This window comes from Typopeltis vanoorti, chromosome 23 (genome assembly GCF_054136105.1).
Source record: "Typopeltis vanoorti isolate ZY-2024b chromosome 23, IOZ_Tvanoo_1.0, whole genome shotgun sequence".
NCBI lineage: Eukaryota > Metazoa > Arthropoda > Arachnida > Uropygi > Thelyphonidae > Typopeltis > Typopeltis vanoorti.
In genome coordinates this window covers 11,786,392-11,802,503 of record NC_143571.1, presented here as the reverse complement: position 1 = coordinate 11,802,503, position 16,112 = coordinate 11,786,392, and the positions used below count along the sequence as shown (strand labels likewise).

The following is a 16,112-nucleotide window of genomic DNA, read 5'->3' as shown; positions in this document are numbered from 1 at the left end:
TCCAGGCCATGTGGCCAAATAGCGAATTTGTTTCTCTCCTTAACACACTTAAACAACCAACACCCTAGAATCAAGTTCACCCTAGAAAAAGAGAAAAATAATAGCCTTCTCTTCGTAGACACACTAGTCACCCGCCAACCTGAGGGAACCTTGGTTTTCTCAGTTTATATAAAACCCACCTATACAGGCAGATATATTCACCAACAATTCCCTCCCCCACAACGATATGGAGTTATTAAGACACTATTCAACAGGGCAAAACTTATCTGTTCAAATGATCAAGCCCTAACCACTGAACTAAATCACATCCTTAACACTTTCTTAGTCAATGGCTACCCTCCCCCCAAAAAAAATCCAAAAAATACTTAAACTAGTTATCCACAACCCACCTCCTGACCTTCACAAAAAAGATTACTCTAAATCCATTACCATCCCCTACATCCGAGGCACCGCGGAAAAAATCAACAAAATCCTAAAAAAACATGACTTAACCACCTGTTACAGACCATATAGAAAATTGGCATCCCTTATCCACTCCACTAAAAACCAACCACTTCCCCTAGACCTACCTAATGTATACCAGGTCCCTTGCAGCTGTAAATTGTCCTACTTTAGCCAAACAGGCAGGACAGCAAATATCAGAATCTCAAAAAACAAGACCTACATCCGATTTCACCAGTACAGCCACTCTGGGCTTTTAGACCATGCTCTGGATACCCGCCAGAGAATAAGGTGGAAGAAAGCCACAGTAATACACCGCAGCAAGTTCAAGTATGAAAGACTATTCATGGAATCAGCCTCAGCCCTTAGGAACATGCCAAACCTTAACAAATTTGGGTCCATAAGACTGCCCCAAATTTGGGAAACATTTATCCACATATAATAATATAGCCTGCCAGGGTGCACCGTCAGGACTTTAAGAAAACGGTAGCTTCCTAGCTCCGTTTCTCATTTGCTGTTATGTAGCACTCGCGTGCACCTGTTCTTTATTTTAAGTTCCCAAAGAAGATGGCAATGTGACGTTGCCGAAATATCGGAAAGTATTTATTAAAGTTGTTTTTAATTTATGTTTCTAGTGTACGCTGTCAATTCCTTAATTATTAGTTATCAGGTAAACTACAGAATAACTGATTTTTACTAACTATTAAATGTAGCCTGTGGCTGAAGAACTTTTATGAATATATATATATATATATATTTTTTTTTCCTTTGCATGTTAGGTTTAATAGCCTGTCATGCCCAAGTCACTCAGCTTCTTTAAAATGTAATTAATTCTCAAACAGAGGGTTATTCTTATCTGCATAGTTTACTGCAGCTATCATTTGCATGTATTATTCTGGTGTTTTGACAGCAGTTAAAAAAAAAAAAAAAAAAAAAACAGCCTTATAAACTCGAGGAACAATATAAGCCCAATGTGGACATGGATATTTGTAACAGCCTGTTTCTGGATGAGCTTATATTACTCCTTGAGTTTACAAGGCTAGTTTTTTTTTTTTTACACTGTTGTCAAAATACCAGAATAATACATGCAAATGATAGCTATAATACACCTGCACCTAACATGCAAGGGAAAAAGAAGAAAGAAGTGTGCTATCCATCCAAGCAACTATAACCCAATCAGGTTCATCAAAAAAGAACTCAAGTTAGTTAAATCGATCATATCATTACCATCAGATGCCATTAAGAAAATGACAGCAAAATTTTCCCAATCTTTCAGAATTTACAGCCATCTAAAATTCCTAAAATCCCTTCTCTGCATCCATGAGTAAAAATTCCATGGTTCTATTGTTGTTAGGTTACAAAATATATAATTTCGATAATAATAAATTTAGTGTAATCCTTTATCCAAGTGTAAGCAAACAAAGTTTGCACCTGAAGTATCTTCAGGACTGAGGCAACTCGTGGTAAAGATGGACCAAGCTCTCATCACTACTTGTCTCAGTATCTCCCATAATGCAAAGCACATCTCCTTGCAGACATGTATAATGCTATGCATTAAGGGAAGGGCCACTACTCAGACTGGTTTCGACCTGGCCCTTCCCTTAACGCATAGCATTATACATGTCCGCAAGGAGATGTGCTTTGCATTATGGGAGATACTAAGACAAGTAGTGATGAGAGCTTGGTCCACCTTTACCACGAGTTTGCCCCAGTCCTGAAGATATTTCAGGTGCAAACTTTGCTTACACTTGGATAAAGGATTAAACTAAATTTATTATAGTCTAACCAAGTGGACAAAAAACTTCCAATATAATTTCGATATTGGTAACCTCTGCTTCTGCATGTCAATGCATCATAATATGTTATGATGTTCTCACAGTTTTGGCCACATGACTCCCAAACTTAAAGTCTCTATCCATAACTTGATTTCTCATCTCCTCCACCCCCTATTAAAATTTCCTTATTAATTATATATATAGGGGTGCTTAAGGGTCAAAGCTGTATAACTGAGAGGAGACCTCCACATAGCCTTGAAAGGAATGTGGAGAACCGACCAGGGCTCCTGACCTAATGTCCAATCCTCACCTTCTCGTGGTGCACCCTGTTGGGTATCTACCTGGATACAAATTCCCGATGATTGGAGTAGAGCTCTAATAATGCCCATATATAAAAAGGAAAATAAAACTGAATGTGAGAATTACAGATGTATTTCCCTAATCAGTGCTCCTGGCAAGATCTACACAAGTATACTTGAGAAACGGTTGAGAAGAATTGTGGAAGAGAAGCTTGGTGAAGAACAAGCTGGATTCAGGCCAAATAGAGGCTGTCAGGATCAGATCTTCACTTTATGACAAATAGTCGAGAAAGCATGGGAATATAACAAAGATCTGTATTTAAGTTTTGTCGATCTGGAAAAGGCATATGACAAGGTGCCAAGAGAGAAGCTATTCAATGCGCTACAGTTATATGGTGTCAACGGGGCATTATATCAAGCAATACTTAGTCTATATTTGAGTTGTAAGTCGGCAGTTAGAATTGAAGGATGTACAGGAAGATGGTTTAATGTTAAATCTGGTGTGAGACAAGGATGTATATTATCCCCTCTGTTATTCATTATATATATGGATCACATTATGAAGTGAGGTTGTATTAAAAACATGATATCTGAATTGGAGATGTTAATGTCAGCTCTCTGCTTTATGCGGACGATGTTATACTTCTGAATAAATCCGCTACAAGTTTGAAAGATTCCCTGACTAAATTGAATAACTGTTGTAATAGATATGGTATGAAGGTCAGCATTAAAAAGACAAAGACAATGAAAATAGGTAGAATTGTTGAAAATGTCAACTGTGTTGTGAACGAGGAACCTGTGGAACAAGTAAAACATTTCAGTTACTTAGGCACGAATTTTAGTGAAGATGGTAAATTAAATATGGAAATAGACAACAGAATCAACAAAGCTGGTATGGTAGGAAGTCAATTGAATAAATTCATATGGAATAAGAGAGAAATTAGTCAGAACACTAAATTAGTTGTATACATGACAGTGTTCAAACCAGTTTTAACTTATGGATCTGAGAGCTGGGTCAGAAGTAAAACACTTGACCAAAGACTAGAGACTGCAGATATGAGAGTCCTGAGAAAGATTAGAGCTGTGAACAGATGACATCAATGGCAATATCATATTAAAAACGAGGATATTAGGAAAGAAATTGACATTGTCGGCATCCAGGAGTGCATTAGCAGAGCTGATCTCAGGTGGTATGGTCACTTAAACAGAATGGGCAAGGAAAGATTAGCAAAACAAGTGTTCTCTGGCAGGTTAGCAGGAAAACGATCCAGAGGAAGACTAAGATATAGGTGGATTGATACGGTACAATGTGCCTTAGACAATAGAAATATAAGATCTGATAATGATAATATTGGAGTCTTGACAAGTAATAGAGTGATTTGGAGGAAAATTGTAGATAGGAAGTTAGTAATGATATAAATTTTTCACATAGTACTATCATATCCTGTACATCCCTTGAGGGTACATGTCAGGAATTTGATGATGATAATGATGATGTATTAATTATATACTCTACATCCCATCCTCACCAACCAAAGTTCAAGACCTTACACTTTGCAGCATTAAACTAGCAGTTCTGCTCACTTGCCTATTCACACAGTTTATTCAAGTCTTCCCATAAAGTCAGAACATCTGTTCTACTTCTCATGGTTTTTTCCAACTTTGCATCATCTGAAAACAGCTGCACATCTCCAGTTAAGCCTGTCTCAATATCATTAACATACAGGTTAAACGATAATGGCTCCAAAACAAACTCCTGCAACACACTACTAGTGATCTTTCTCTTTTGAAATACCACTCCCAATACACTATCCACTGACACCTATCTGACAGCCAATGACCTATTAAAAGTTATGTTTCCAAGGTGGTTAGTATTTGTTATCGAGACAAAGCGGTAACAAGTGGTCATATATCATGGGATATATTTTACAAAATTACTTCCATTATATTGCACAGAAATAAACTTTGTAATAAACAATATGGATAAAATGAGTTTCTGAATTAGTGGCTGCAAAGTCTTCCAATGAGTTTTAAGACTGGCTGACTGAATGGAGAAGCAGCTAAGCCTACAAGGTAAATGTACTATTACTGTAAAATTTTGTGTGTGTGTGTGTGTGTGTGCGTGTGTGTGTGTGTGTGTGTGTTCATCAAACAATTGTCTGTTTACTGGAACAAAAATATGAATTATTATTAGAGTGCTTATTATTTAATTAAATTATTTTATTTCTTTTGTTTGAAGCTATATATCGTGGCCAATGATATTCAAATAGGCAGCGTTTGATAAATACACTTCCACACTCAACATGGTGAACACATTTTGCCAGCTAGCAAGTAGCAACAGAGCAAACAAAACAGATCCCAGTTAACAAAAAATGATAGACCAAATTATATTTTTCAAAAAAATCAATGTTGTTGTTTTACTGCTCTTTTTAGAATGATTTTCACAAGATATGTTCTCCAAACACCAATACAGCATCACTAATCACTTTATGTAACTCATTTTGACTTATTGGGACATATTAAAAAAATGGGGGAGGAACTTGGGTGAATACAGGATATGAGCAGTTCATTAAGATCTTTCAATCTTGTGAATGTGACTTAATGGAGAGATTAAGAGCAGTTGATGATGGGGAGGAGAGACTGACTGTAAGTGAGCAAGAGGTGTTTGGGGAGGTGAGTAAACTAGATGTAAATAAGGCTGTGGGACTTGATAATATATCACCGCGTATTCTGAAGGAATGTGCCAGAGAGTTGATACCTGCCTTGACATATTTTTTTAATACGAGCCTTGCACTCGGTCAAGTCCCTAAAGAGTGGAAGGAGGGCAAGATTGTGCCACTTCATAAAGGAGGTGATCGAACTCGAGCATCAAACTATAGGCCTATCTGTGTGTCAGGTGTTGTGGTTAAGTTGTTGGAGAAGCTTGTGAGAACTAGGATCCAGAGTTGGGTTGACAACAATGGTATAATCTTTGATGGACAGCATGAATTTGCTAAAGGGAGGTCGTGTTTTAGTAATCTACTTACTTATTACAATAAAGTGACTGCTTCCTTGGACAGAGGAGAAGGATACACAGTAATATACTTGGATTTTGCAAAAGCTTTTGATAGAGTACCTCATGATAAGTTGACAGTCAAACTAGAGCAGATGGGGTTGGATATTAGATTAGTGCATTGGATTGGAGACGGGCTATCTGATAGGTATCAACAAGTTGTGTATGGGGGTGCAATATCCAGGAAAAGGAAAGTCACTAGTGGAGTGCCTCAGGGGTCTGTTTTAGGGCCATTACTATTTAACTTGTATATTAATGATACTGGCGAAGATTTGGATGGAGATATTCAGTTGTTTGCAGATGATGCAAAGTTGGGATGAGCCATGAAGAGTAGTGAAGATGTAGTGTCCTTACAAGAAGACTTGAATAAATTGAGTGATTGGGCAAGCAAATGGGGATGTGAGTTCAATGTTGCAAAATGTAAGGTTTTAAAATTTGGAAAACAAAGATGGGATGCAGAATTTATGCTTGGTGAGAATATATTGTTGGAAGTAGAGGAAATAAGAGATCTGGGGGTGATAGTGTATAAGGATATGAAATTTAGGGGACACATTGCCAAAATTGTGAAGACAACACAAAGACTTCTGGGAATGATGCGGAGGACACTGACGTGTAGAAGTAGGGAGATTCTTGTTCCATTGTATAAGGCTTTGATTAGGCCACACATGGACTATTGTGCCCAGATTTGGTCACCTGGTTTTCAGAAGGATGAAGAGATGTTGGAAAGGTTCCAAAGGCGACTGACTAAGGTAGTTTCTGACCTCTGGAATGTCGAGTATGAGGAAAGATTGAAAAGATGTAATTTGCAGAGTCTAGTGGAGAGAAGGAAGAGGGGAGATATGATAGAGACCTACAAGTTGGTAAGGGGTTGTTATAGGATCAATGGTGGAGAAGTTCTACAGAGAATAATGGGAGATCAGAGGAGAACCAGAGGTCATCCCTGGAAACTGTATAAAGAGGGTGTGAGTAGGGGAGTGAGAGGCAGTTTTTTTTCATGCAGAGTTGTGAGTGATTGGAATGCCTTGCCTGAGAGAGTGGTGTCTGCAAGGAGTTTGAATGTGTTTAAGACGCGGTATGATGAGATGTGTGTGAGATAAAAGGACCGCCTAGATGAGTCTTTGACTCCATGAGGTCTTGTTTAATAATAATAATAATAATAATAATAATAATACATTTTTGTGGTGAGTAGAATTTCGCATAACTTGTCAAGCCCTGGAAAATAGGTATTGCATTAAGCTATCTAGTTCCTAATATTGTTATGTAATAGTTAGATTTGTCTCCTGGTAATGATAAATATTAAATTTAGGAGTCAAAATGCACAGTATAAATAGCTTTAATTAATTCCAGGTGTAGACTTCTGTGGCTAATTGGTTCAAAAGACATATTTCGGTGATTACACCACATTTTTTATTATTCAGTTATACAATATACTGAAATAATAGTTCCCAACATGTCTTGTAAATTGTAGGATTTACATCTTCAGGGGTAAATAGTATAACTTAAAGTTTAAACAAGAGAAATTAATAAACACAAATCATAACCGTCTGGCTATTCATAAACTCAAATAACAGAATGCAGATATAAAACGTTATTGACGCTGAACAATACTAGACGATGCCACTTAAATTAATTTTTTTTTTTCACTTCCTAATCTTAAGCATGTTGAGCCATCATAATTATCATGCATATTTCTTCGAGATATTCTAACTAAATGAAATTCCTGCACGCCCACACCCTTTAAGGATATTCTAAGATATGCTAAATTTCTGCAATTAAACTGGCTATAAAATTCTAGTTAGTCTAGCTGTTAGGAAACATCTGGTACTTTATATTGCTTATACAAATGCAAATGACTCAAGACATGACATATTGATTTAGCATTGACTAAAAAAACATGATCACTCTGTGTTATTATAAACCATAAACAGTCGATGCTCACCGTAGCCAACCTGTAAGGAGCCACAGAAATAGTTCAGGGACCAAAGAAATAGTTTACTATAGTGAATTTCTTTTATCATAGCACACTGTACTTATGGGGATTTTGTTGGGAGCTTTGAATGGTCTGTTATAGTAAGTAAATTTGTTATAGTATTGTTTGCTATAGTCAGAACTGACTGTATTAATATCTAACAAGGGAAATGATTCCACTTATTTTCAGTAATGTTCAAATGTTAACCATAAATGGTTAACAAAATTTATTTTGTTAATTAAACAAACATTTCAGTTGTTGTTTTTTCTTATTTTTTTTTCTTATATTGATAAAAATCATTCAGGCATTAAGAATTTCTTCCAAAAATAAAAATTAATAAATAATTATATCAAATTTTAGTAGTGTACTCCACCTTCTGGTTGTGTTTCAACTGTTACTTCCTCTGAGCTTTGGCCAGGACCATGTTGATTATAAGCCACTACTCGAAAAAAGTACTGCGTAGATGGACGTAAGCTCTGAATGCTAACCTCTTCTAGTCGTAAGCGAGTTGTATTTACTACACGTTCCCTATTTCAGAAAACAAAACATGGTTTAATAAAACCTGCATTTGCTGATATATATGAGATTGCTGTTGTTTCTATTTTAATATCTATAAATAGAAAATTGTTTGTTATCAAATAAATACATAGTAAACTCAGGACAGTACGGAGAAATCTGGATCCTCAAGAAAGATACCTTACCTTAGCTTTCTTATAAAAAAAAAGACCAAAAAAGATTAGCACACACACCGCAATGATTTGATTTATTGGCATAACCCTCATCAGCATACAGAAATGAACTTTTGGTAGCAGTTCAATGCACTTAATTTTTCTTCCAACTGGGAATGTGATCATGCAGTCAGGAAAGTGGCTATATATGTGGGATTTTCAGTTAATAACTGGTCTGTTTGAAATTACAGAGTCAGTGATTATGACAAACTTAGGAAGAAGTTTGAAGTAGTGCTGTGGTATAATAAATTACAAAAGAAGAATGTTATTATTATTATTACCCAAGACTCAATGGAGTCTTGGGTAATAATAACTCATCTAGGAGGTCCTTTTATCAAACACAGCTAGCTGTACATTAAAAATTATCAAGATGTTAGAGGGAAACAGTATCAAATTACATAGAGTCAGGAAGATAGATCAAGAGTGAAAGTAAAATGAATGAGCAGCATCATTAAAGATGATGCTTTAAAAAATAAAATAAAATAAAATAAAATAAAATAAATATATATATATATATGTTAAATATACCAAGCTATTTTAAACCTGGTTTTACTCCATTTCCCAAGTAAGCAAACAGACAAACAAGTCAAGTTTGCATCTGCAAGTGTTGCAAGTCTAGCTGACCCTGCACATAGTGCAAGACCAAGGCAACTCAAGGTAAAATCACAAATCTTAATATTTACCCTTAATGCAAAGCACATCTCCTGGAGGAGATGTATGATGCTTTGTATTAAAGGCAAAGGGCCACTACCCAGACGGTTTCGACCTTTACTGAGGTCTCATCAGTGGGAGCCAGGCTAGAAATATCAAGATTTTAGTAATACAGAGCTTATAAGTATTTTACCAGAACAAGTTACCATAAGGTGTTTTAACCTTTTTAAATAAATCTCTGGAGGAGATACTTTCTATATATATATAGAAAGTATCTCCTTTATATATATATATATATATATATATATATATATATATATATATATAGTATGGAACTAATGTAAAAAGAAAAGTAATCAACAAGCACATAGGCAGTATAATGCACAGACCAGCAGGATTAATTACCAACATACTAAAGGAAAGCAAAAGAGAAGAAATCAGCTGAGCAGGACAAAGGAAATTCCAAGGAGTTCTTCAGACAGTTTGGTTAAGAAACAGTTAAATTAATGAGTGATCACTCTACAAGCACATATTGCACATAGTAGCTGACTATCACTATAGAAAATATAGAGACAGAATGCAGTGATGGATGTGAGAGGGACTGTAAAACAGAGGGCTGTATATATATTGGAGGTGTTTGGACATGAAATCTCAATGTGAATACAGTTCACAGGCTTGATTGGGATATTGACCAATGTGTTCTGAAAAAATGAAAAAGAACTTGCAGTGTCCTTCCTCAACCAAATTGTCTAAATTTAAGTGTCAGCCTAGTTTCCAAAGGAGTGGAAAGCGGCAAAATATTTCTGTTATAGGCTCCAAGATTGAAAATTATAGATCAATCAGTATATCAGAAGTGTCAATGAAGGTATATATTGAAAGAGTTTGCTAAGTGCAGGATTCAAGAATGAGTGAACACGAATATGATGCTATCCCATATAGTATGGAAGCAACACAACTTTGTGAAGGGGAGACTTTGATTTAATAATTTACTCACTTTCCATAATAATGTAACTTTCTTTCATCATCCATATAGATGATGAATAAGATAGAGATAATGTGTGGCCTTCTCTCTCTCTCTCTCTCTCTCTCTCTCCGACATCTGATTTTAAATCAAACCATCTTCCTGTATTTCCTTCAATTTTAATTACTAACTTACAATTTAAATACAGACTATGTATTGCTCTGTATAATGTTCCATTTACTCCATATAACAGCAGTGTTTTGAAAGCTTTTCTCTGGGCACCTAGCCATATGCCTTTTCCATTTCTACAAAACTTAATTACAGATTCTTGTTATATTTTCATGATTTCTGACAGCCTTAGGTGTTAAATACTATTGCTACTCCTTATTTTCCTTGATCATTATTGCACAAAAATAATATTCTATATTTATTTTGTAGTGACACTTCACAGAGGTTGGTGGATAGGAGTTGATGGAGGAGGGGGGTGGTTGTACCAAATTAATGTGGAAGATCTTTCATAAATAACCATAAATCATCTTAATATCAAGAAATTAAGATGATTTATGGTTAACAGCATGTCAATTTTTATATGATATAATCTTGTAGAATTGTCTATGTTCAAGAAAAGATACAACAAGATTGGCTCATGATGAAAAAGTATAAAATTAATGTGATCTGTTATTTCTAAAGTATAAGTTAATTTCATATCTAAATTAAGTTGCATATTAGTGGACATTTCTAAACTGTATCTTAATAACGATGTTCTCAATTCAAAGTGAATAATGGTATAATGTTATTAGAAGAGTCTGAAATAAAGAAAAAAACATTAGGAAGGGGTTGAGTTATTTCTCATTAGAAATGAATCAGACAATGAGATGATGATACATTTAATTCCTATTTAGAAGAGGAAATCAAGATGTGCTTAATAATCATGGAGTCTGTCTGTATAGCGAAGCATGGGAGTGTGTTATCACTATGATTACACACAATGATATCATATACAACAGATAGTAAATTTTGAAGCAACTTTGAATAGTTATGTGAAATAATCATGAGCCAAATGAAAGGGAACAGGACCTTGAATTTAATGGCCAGATTGATATATACTGTATTTTTCCATGTATAAGACGATACTTTTTTCCTAAAATTTTAGACCAAAAATTGGGGATTGTCTTATACACAGGGGTGGGGTAACTGGTTGAGAGACCCACAATTGCCGTGGCGAAACTGCCAGTACCTTGTCTATGCAAACAGGCTTCTGCCAATCACTAGCCTTTGTTAACTCTGTTGATTGATGTCATTAATGGCTGATTCTGAATAAACCAATCAGAACTCTGAAAGCATTCATACATCTGCAACTCACTGGCAGGGTAAGTTAAGGCATTAACAATATTTTGAGCATTAGGTCATAAAAATGTTCAAAAATAAAAAACATTTGTGATATTCTTCAAAATTCAAGTTAAAAAGTCATCAATTATGCAAAAGAACATGGAAATAAAGCTTCAGGGAGATAGTTTGGACCTCTTCCCACTGAGTGTATGATTAGACAGTGGAGATGTTTAAAATATTGATTTCTTAATTTTGGGTTCGAAAAAATAGGATTCGTCTTTTACATTGGAGCGTCTTATACACAGAAAAATATGGTATGTATGTGTGTGTGTGTATATATCTGTTTAAGCTTTTATAACAGTGTCATACCTCGTTTATATGCCATGTTAGGATTCAGACCATTGTCGTATAGCAAATTTCATCATACAACAAATCAGTGTTTTACACACACACACACACACACACACACACACACACACACACACACACACACACACACACACACACACACACACGCACTTGTAGATGCATATAATGGTTTAATAACATTTTTAAGCAATCACATATGTGTATGAATGACATAAAAAAAGCATTAATTTAAGTCAGTTATGCAAACAAAAATTTAGAATAATTTTTGCAAAGTAAAAGTTAATTCTGAACAGCTTGGTTTAAGGGAACATGCCAATCAGTTTGGTCATCAATCTACACCATTGAAAGTTTTTCCATTTCAGCAATAAGAATACTGAACATTTATGTTAAGTTATTTAGTAATGCACATTTATGGATAACTGTAATATTAACTAATGTAGCACTTTTCACTTTACATTTATTTTTAACAACTGTAACAACAGTACTATGAGTTAAGTTTAGCTTGTGCCCAATACACCATCATCACTAAATTTAATACTTTTAATCTTAGCATGTAATGTAATAAGTTACTATTATTATAATTATTATTATTATTAGCATTTGACCTCCATGGAGTCAGAGACTCATCGTGGAAGGTACTCACTATTGCATACAATGCTCATCCAACTGCATCTTAAACTGATTCAATGTGTTCACATCCACAACACACTAAGGCAATGCATTCCACTCACTAACCACCCTCCATGCAAAGAACCTGCTTCTCACTCTTTTGCTCACACCCTCCTTATACAGTTTCCAGCAATAATAGCCTCTTGTTCTACTCCCCTCTCCCATTCTATGAAAAATCTCTTCCATGTCTACCTGATAACAACCCCTGACCAGATTATATGTCTCAATCATATCCCTCCCCTCTTCCTCCTATTCACGAGGCTCTGCAACTTGCATTCTCTCAATCTGTCCTCGTACTCCACATTCCAAAGACCACTGACTATCTTTGTGAATCTTCTCTGTACCCTTTCCAACATATCCTCATCACCATGAAAACCCGGCGACGAAATCTGTGCACAATAATCCATATGAGGCCTGATCAAGGCCTTATACAATGGAATCATAACCTCTCTATTTCTGCATGTCAGGGTTCTCCACATCATTGCCATTATTCGATGTGATGTCTTCACAACTTGTGCAATGTGGCCCCTGAATTTCTGGTCCTTGTCCACTATCACTCCTAGATCTCTCATCTCCTCTACTTCTGTTAAAGTTTCCCCACTAAGTGTATACCTTGCATCCCATTGTTGTTTACCAAATCTCAAAACCTTACACTTGGCAACATTGAACTGACAGTTCCACTTACCTTTCCATTCATACAATCTATTCAAGTCCTCTTGTAAGGCATTAATATCAGCCTGACTGTGCATTGCTCTCCCCAGTTTTGCATCATCTGCAAACAGCTGGATATCACTAGTTAAACCCAACCCAATATCATTAATATACAAACTGAACAACAATGGCCTCAAAACTGACCCCTGCAGCACACCACTGGTGACGAGTTTATGTGTCATCATCTCGTTTCACTGGAAGTAATAGCACCCTTACTCTGAATTGTATGTGCGATTATTAGCAACAACAATAAAATAAAATAATAATTATATACAGTTTATAATTCATAGTGAAATACCACAACACAGAGAGAGAACAATGCAGCAAGCAATAATGTCATAAACAACAGTTCGCAAAAACTGCATGGATTTACAGGAGCATCGTTTTGCTAAGACCGTTGTATGAATGAATGCATGAAGTGTCATATAAATGGACACTAGCCATAATATTGATAAGTGTTGTATAAATGGATCATCATAAATTTGTGTATGTTATGCTTGGTTTATTGATTTAGTAATAGGAGGAAAGAAAAAGAGAGGCGTTTTTTTTTTATTTTGCTTAATGGAAGTGGGGGAAAAAAACCCTACCTTTTCTCACTCTTTCTCTGCAACTGAATAACTAGAACCTGCTTGAAAAAGAAAATGTCCTGTTTTATTTTCCCACCATGAAAGGATTTGATAATGCAAACTCATATTTATATGATGCTTTCTGTGCTTCACAAACATCAGATAATTTATGGAGAAGTATTTATTACTAAATATTTATTACAATAAACCACCTGGAGGTTCACTCTACTCATGAAAAATAAGGGCATTTTGTTAGTATCTTTTAAATATGTAAAATAAAAGTTTTAACTTAATTCTATAAAAAAATAAACTTTACCTGGTTGAGCCTTCTTCTCTGTAATAAACAGAATAGGCAAAGATATCTCCATTTGTGCGAACTGGTTCTCTCCAAGATAATGTAACAAATCTAGTAGACACAATAACAGCAGCCAGATCTCTGGGCTGAGATGGAACATCTTTGCTGTGAGGCTGATCTCCTGAGGAAGCATGGATTTGAGGGATAGTTACAGAAGTATGGGTAGTGGGATTAGGAGAGTCTGTTAATGTTTAAAGCAGTAAAAGTTTTATATGTTATGCATATTAGACCAAAAGAAATGCAGCCAGTTAATTGGAATAATGCAGTTCAGGCAGTGAAAGTAAAAGCCATGTTAATTTAACAGGAAAGGTTACATATACAAAACCAGAATTTTGCAATTAAATAATAATTTTCATAAACATTAGAAACAGTTTATAATCAAAAAAAAGCAATGCATGCCATAAAAGAATAGAAAAAAAAGAGCAAACATGGAGGGGTAGAAGAAAAAAATATAAATAAATTAAAAAAATATTTTAATAACTTTTTATACAATGTCATGCCAAAATTAACAAAAATAAATTAGAATCACAACTCATATTTTTTTTGTTTTGGACAGTAATAAAAAGTAGAAATATAATGAAATAAAAAATAACTGCATTCACTTGACATCATTCAAAGTGATGTTTGCAAATAAACATAATAAAGTATTATAAATTAACTTGGAAATTAGGAATAAAAAAAGATGTAGCTGAGGAAAAATTATTCAGTATATTGTAAGTATTTCGCTTTCTGAAACTTCAAATAACGAATGATTTTATTCTCTTAAATTTAGTATAAATATTAGGATATTTTGTACATCAAAAAATTTAAGAATATTTCATGCTAAAACTGCTGAACATTTTTATTCAGCACTTACCTTTATTATATCTTAATCAGTACACTAATAAAACACAACAGAATCATTTATGGTCGGAAGCAATATAAATAGAAAGTAACAATATATCCTTACAAGGATACAAAGAACAAACTAAAGCTGTCAGCACAACATCTTCTCATCATGCTCTTGGATCACTTGTTTGTAACGACACAGTTATAGACAAATAGCTGCATGCAACCTTTTGTGACCCTCAATATGACTTTTTTTTTTCATACTCATGTAAACAAACACAATAGTTGCACTAATATTAATGCACTTTCTCACTCTGTCTTAAATGCATCTTGTTCCTCTTCATGCACTCAATTAAGCAGAAAACATGAAAACATTAAATTTAGTAAGTCTGTTCATTTTATGAATTAATTAATGGTATTAACTGACCACATCAAAACAAGAGCATAACTACGATACTTCATTAAGCTATTGATATTTCACTTGATTTCAAATGAACATCTTCAAAGCACAAAAAATAGTCATCACAGAAAACAATACACTAACAATCAAACAAACAGCAGAAAGAGTTCAATATCATAATAGACAGATACACAGAATGAACATGTTATCACTGTGTTCTCCAAGGGTGAATTTAAAGTCATGTTGTGATATGGGTGTCTTAAAATAAACATTTCCCAAATTTTTAGTAAATTAGTTGCAATATGGAGAAATCTTTCATTGCAGATGCTAACTTCAAATAATGAATCTCATGTTTGTAACAGTTCTATGCAGGATTTCGTTTTTTATTTTATTTATTTATTTTTTTTTATTATTTTTTTTTTTTAATCCAGTGTGAATGGCTACCCAAATACTGTCATTCCTGAACTACCATATTAATGGTGGTAGTAAACGTATTTCTTCAAGGTATTACCAAGCAGCAATGTTCTTCAGGGAAGATATTAGCATTGTGCAAGCAGCATCTGTCTCCTTTCCACTCAACTCCTCTTGTTATGCCATAGATCCCAGTTGTCTCCTAAATTTTTTGTAATCACTGTCTCTGTTGTTCCACATATATACCTTCTTTTTCACAGAAGTTCTCATATGAAGGTTCATTCAACTGACAATATATTTATCATATAGAATGTCAAAATCTTTAACACTCCTTGCATTAACACATTCTGGTAATACATTCCATTCACTGAAAATTTAAACCATATAAAAAATTACTCCTCAAACCCCTCTTCACCACACTTCTACATAATGATCAGGGATGACCTCTGGTTCTTCCACTCTCACTTTCTACTCTTTTTATAATATAACCTGTCTTCCTATTATCCACCAAACTCTGTAATCCATATTTCTTCAATCTCTTTCCATAGCTAGCATTCCAAAGTCCTGATATTGTCTTGGTCACTTGCTTCTGGACCCT

General features: G+C 34.7%; 1 protein-coding gene across 6 annotated transcripts in view; it reads right to left on the bottom strand.

The window, feature by feature from the left end:
• Positions 1–16,112, bottom strand: part of fra (neogenin protein frazzled) — a 535,028-nt gene that overhangs the window by 276,782 nt on the left and 242,134 nt on the right. For all 6 annotated transcript variants that reach the window (XM_090412604.1, XM_090412608.1, XM_090412609.1 and 3 more), the window contains exons 8-9: positions 13,837–14,056; positions 7,910–8,064 (exon numbers count right to left, since the gene is read on the bottom strand). In XM_090412604.1, coding sequence (XP_090268730.1) covers positions 7,910–8,064; positions 13,837–14,056 — 375 coding nt within the window. The remainder of the gene's footprint in view (positions 1–7,909; positions 8,065–13,836; positions 14,057–16,112) is intronic.